The sequence below is a fragment of the Priapulus caudatus genome, unplaced genomic scaffold (genome assembly GCF_000485595.1).
Source record: "Priapulus caudatus unplaced genomic scaffold, Priapulus_caudatus-5.0.1 Scaffold99, whole genome shotgun sequence".
NCBI classification, from domain to species: domain Eukaryota; kingdom Metazoa; phylum Priapulida; class Priapulimorpha; order Priapulimorphida; family Priapulidae; genus Priapulus; species Priapulus caudatus.
Genome location: NW_014577160.1, coordinates 553,929 through 557,928, shown reverse-complemented (window position 1 = coordinate 557,928; position 4,000 = coordinate 553,929). Strand labels below are relative to the sequence as shown.

At 48.9% G+C, this 4,000-nt stretch overlaps 1 protein-coding gene across 1 annotated transcript in view; it reads right to left on the bottom strand.

The window, feature by feature from the left end:
• LOC106805081 (AP-2 complex subunit alpha-like) overlaps positions 1–297 on the bottom strand; it is a 39,295-nt gene extending 38,998 nt beyond the window's left edge. Inside the window, exon 1 of the mRNA XM_014806560.1 lies at positions 159–297. Coding sequence (XP_014662046.1) covers positions 159–209 — 51 coding nt within the window. The 5' untranslated portion in view covers positions 210–297. The remainder of the gene's footprint in view (positions 1–158) is intronic.
• Positions 298–4,000: the final 3,703 nt, after the last annotated feature.

Below are 4,000 nucleotides of genomic sequence, written 5' to 3'. Positions count from 1 at the left end.
CATGATGATGGAGAGAGGGAGGGGGAGCAAGAGAGAGACACAGTATGATGGATAGAGGGAGAGGGAACGAAAGAGAGAGACACGCACAGTATGAGGGATAGGGAGAGGAGAAGAGGGAGAGGGGGATGCGAAGCCGCAGCCATGCTCTCTACACTCACAATCTGTTTCTCGGAGTACTTGTTCGACGTCAGCAGGTTGACGGCTTCCATGTGGCCAAAGTCGATGTCGTGGCCGAGCAGGAAGATGAAGAGCAACTTACAGACATACTTCTTCTTCTGGTAGCCGTCTAACGTCTTGTCGCCTGCAAGGAGACACAGAGAGAGAGAGAGAGGGTTAATAGTTGTTACCCAGTACATGATTCATACAGGAACGACATACAAGTTGATTAATCGAGTAGAAAATCGGACGACCGAGTACAACTCACTTTTTTGGGGGGGATTGAATTTGATGAGCAGTTATGTTGCAATGCCCTTTAGAGTGTTACCTGTCCATAACCCTAACAGTATCCCTAATTTACTTACCATTAAATACTAGCTACACATACAATGTCAATATTCCTTCGCAATACACCGATTGTGTCGACGATGACGCGGCGTCACCGCGTCGTCGCCGCAATCTAAAATGATCGATGATTAATCGATCATCGGTCGTTTTCTAAAACCGACGATCGATCATGAAATTTGGACCGATCTCCAACACTACTGTTGATGCCTCCTTGCTTGCCGTTGTGGATATTTGCCTACGTTACTGATATGCCTCTGTCAGTGCATCTCTCATACATCCCTCATCACATATATGTATCACTCTCTGTCCCGCCTTAAAAGTGTCGATAAAAAGTAAGTGTTCTTGATTTATAAGCATTTTTCTTCGTGGGACACACTTGCATTAAAAGTGTTACTAAAAAAATAAGTGTACTTGATATGCATTCTCCTTTGGAGGGGATATTTGCCAGGATGCACCCCACCCTCCCAACCTGCTCTGCCATCCTAAAAGCCCTAAAAGCAGTTTTATCTAAAACTATTATTACAGTTTATCTTAAACAGCTTACAGTTTTATCTAAAACTGCTGATTAAACGACCTAGAATAAAGCATTGCCCTAAATAAATTAAATTCGATGCAGGATAACCCTAACTGTAAGTTGTAACACAAACTGTAACCCTAACCCTGATCTTAACCACAGTCCTGCTAAACTAGATTTGACAGCTTACACTACATCGACACCTGCCACCCACTGGCGAGAAGTACCCTGCACTCGCTTGTTAAGCTACCGCTCTCGGGCCGACACAAGACGCCGAAACCTTTGTGAGAAGATGAGATACTTTCGACGATTGCTTCGGGGGCGAAAAAAACGGGCAAAGCGTCGGCACGAAATCCAACGACATTTTCGAGACGAATTTAATTACGCGGCGGCGATGCAATCCCTCTTTAGTTTTTCCGTAGGGCCGAAAAAAGATGGCGGAACAATGACGGTGCGTCAGTGCATGTGCACCTGTGACAAGGGCTGTGATTTGATGCCGCTGATTGCCGAGGAGCGACGCAGCCGGATGTTAGCTTGGATGCTAACGAGCAAATACTTGATTAGTCCGTGATAACGATGCAGCACAAACGCCGTGTTTTGATGTGCAAATTGCGCATTTTAATGACAACGTCCTCGACATTTCATTTTAATTAAAATCGAAACGCCCCCGCCTATGCGTTGACTCGAACCGAGCTGATCATTTGCATGCGAACGTCGACTCGTGGCCACGGCGACCGGCAACCCCGCCCGTGGCTTCGCCGACCTCTGGCGTGTGTGCACGCACAGCGGCTAGCGGTTCCCTACGCTGCAGCGGCAAGCTGCCCTACTCTGGTATTTGATATACGTAATGCTGACTGAACGTGACACATAATCAATACGCTTCCTAGCTCGCCGGCCAGCGACCAATCTCGCGTCGCCGCCGCACGCGCGCGCACGGCCTACTTTCATAAAAGCTGCGCGGCAAGGGGGGGGGGATGCCTCGTAGAGATGAAGCCATTTGCGCAGTTGCCGGTCGCGGCCCATGTCGAGATGGATGCGAGCGCAAACACTGCTCTCTGATGTAAGCAGCCCCGCGTGCTGGTACTGACACACCACCCGCTCTCCGGATGCATGCAGCCGACATGTGCATGTCAGTATGATCAGAAGTAGATAATAGGGAATTGCATGCCTGAGAGCCAGTCAGTGCGAGATTGGAAGGTTCCCAGTGTTTCATTAACTGACTGGTTTCCAATTTCACACTGACTGGTGTCCAGTGTTTCATTAACTGACTGGTTCCAAGTGTTTCATTAACTAGCTGGTTTGCAAAGTTTCATTAACTGACTGGTTCCAATGTCTCACTAACTGACTGATTCCCAGTGTTTCATTAACTGACTGATTCCAATGTCTCACTAACTGACTGATTCCCAGTGTTTCATTAACTGACTGCTGGAAACCAGTCAGTTAGTGAAACACTGGGAACTAGTCCGTGTGAGATTGGAAACCAGTCAGTTTTAATGAAACACTGGGAATCAGTCAGTTAATGAAACACTGGGAACCAGTCAGTTAGTGAAACATTGAAACCAGTCAGTTAATGAAACACTGGGAATCAGTCAGTTAGTGAAACACTGGGAACCAGTCCGTGTGAGATTGGAAACCAGTCAGTTTTAATGAAACACTGGGAATCAGTCAGTTAATGAAACACTGGGAATCAGTCCGTGTGAGATTGGAAACCAGTCAGTTTTAATGAAACACTGGGAATCAGTCAGTTAATGAAACACTGCATGAGAATCAGTCAGTTAATGAAACACTGGGAACCAGTCAGTTAGTGAGACATTGGAACCAGTCCGGCAGTGAGAGACTTGGAACGAATGATGTTTGCTAGAACTGGAAGTGGGCCGTTCAGTGAATTGAATGTAATGAAAGTCAGTGAACGAATCGAAAGCCCTCACTGAAAATGGGTTCTGACAGTTGGATAGCAGAGCACATTGCTCTTTTGCTGGAGCTAAGAGGTCGACTGTGTGCGTGCGTTCGTGGTGTGTGGGCCCAGTGCGTGCGTGTGTGGTGCGTGCGTGGTGTGTGCGTGCGTGCGTGCGTGCGTGCGTGCGTGAACTGCTGGCCGAGTGAGAACAACGGTCTACACTCTACAACCTACAGTGAGTGACACGCGCGTTCTCTCGCCAGCCGACCGTACTATTGCAATGACAGCCTGTGGCTTTCACGCACCTAAGGTGCTGTATAGCGTCGAGTGGAGGGACGTTTCCACAGCAAGGCCAGGCTGGCAGTGAATGCATTCCTTGCACGCATACGCACACATCCGCACACGCATGCATACACAAACATGCACGCACGCGCACACACGCACACACACGCGCACACGGGAACACGAACACACATGTACGCACGCATGCACGCACACACCACGCACGCACGCACACACCACGCACGCACGCACGCACATAGATTCACATAAACTATTGTACTGCACGCACATTGCAGCCTCACGCTTACGTACACAGATACACGCAGGCACGCACTTCACACACACACACACGCACGCACGCACGCACGCACGCACGCACGCAGCACGCACGCACGCACGTACGCACTCACACACACATACGCACGCGCGCACGCACAGAAAGAGACGAGCGCGCACAAGCACACGCACGTTAACATTACATAATGCTAAAATTGCTAGTATAAATGAAAGCGAAGATAAAAGCGACTTTCGCCCGTACACCGGCCGCAATATACCGCCAATTTTAATATACACCGGCCGCAATATAATACACCGCCAATATACACCGCCAATACACCGCCAATACACCGCCAATACACCGCCAATATACACCGTATTTCTCATCCGACCGTGTATGACTTAATTACAAACAGACAACGACACTGCTGCGACTGCGAGGATGTTGCCGTGACCGTACACACACACACACACACACACGCACACGCACACACGCACACACACACACACACACACACACACACACA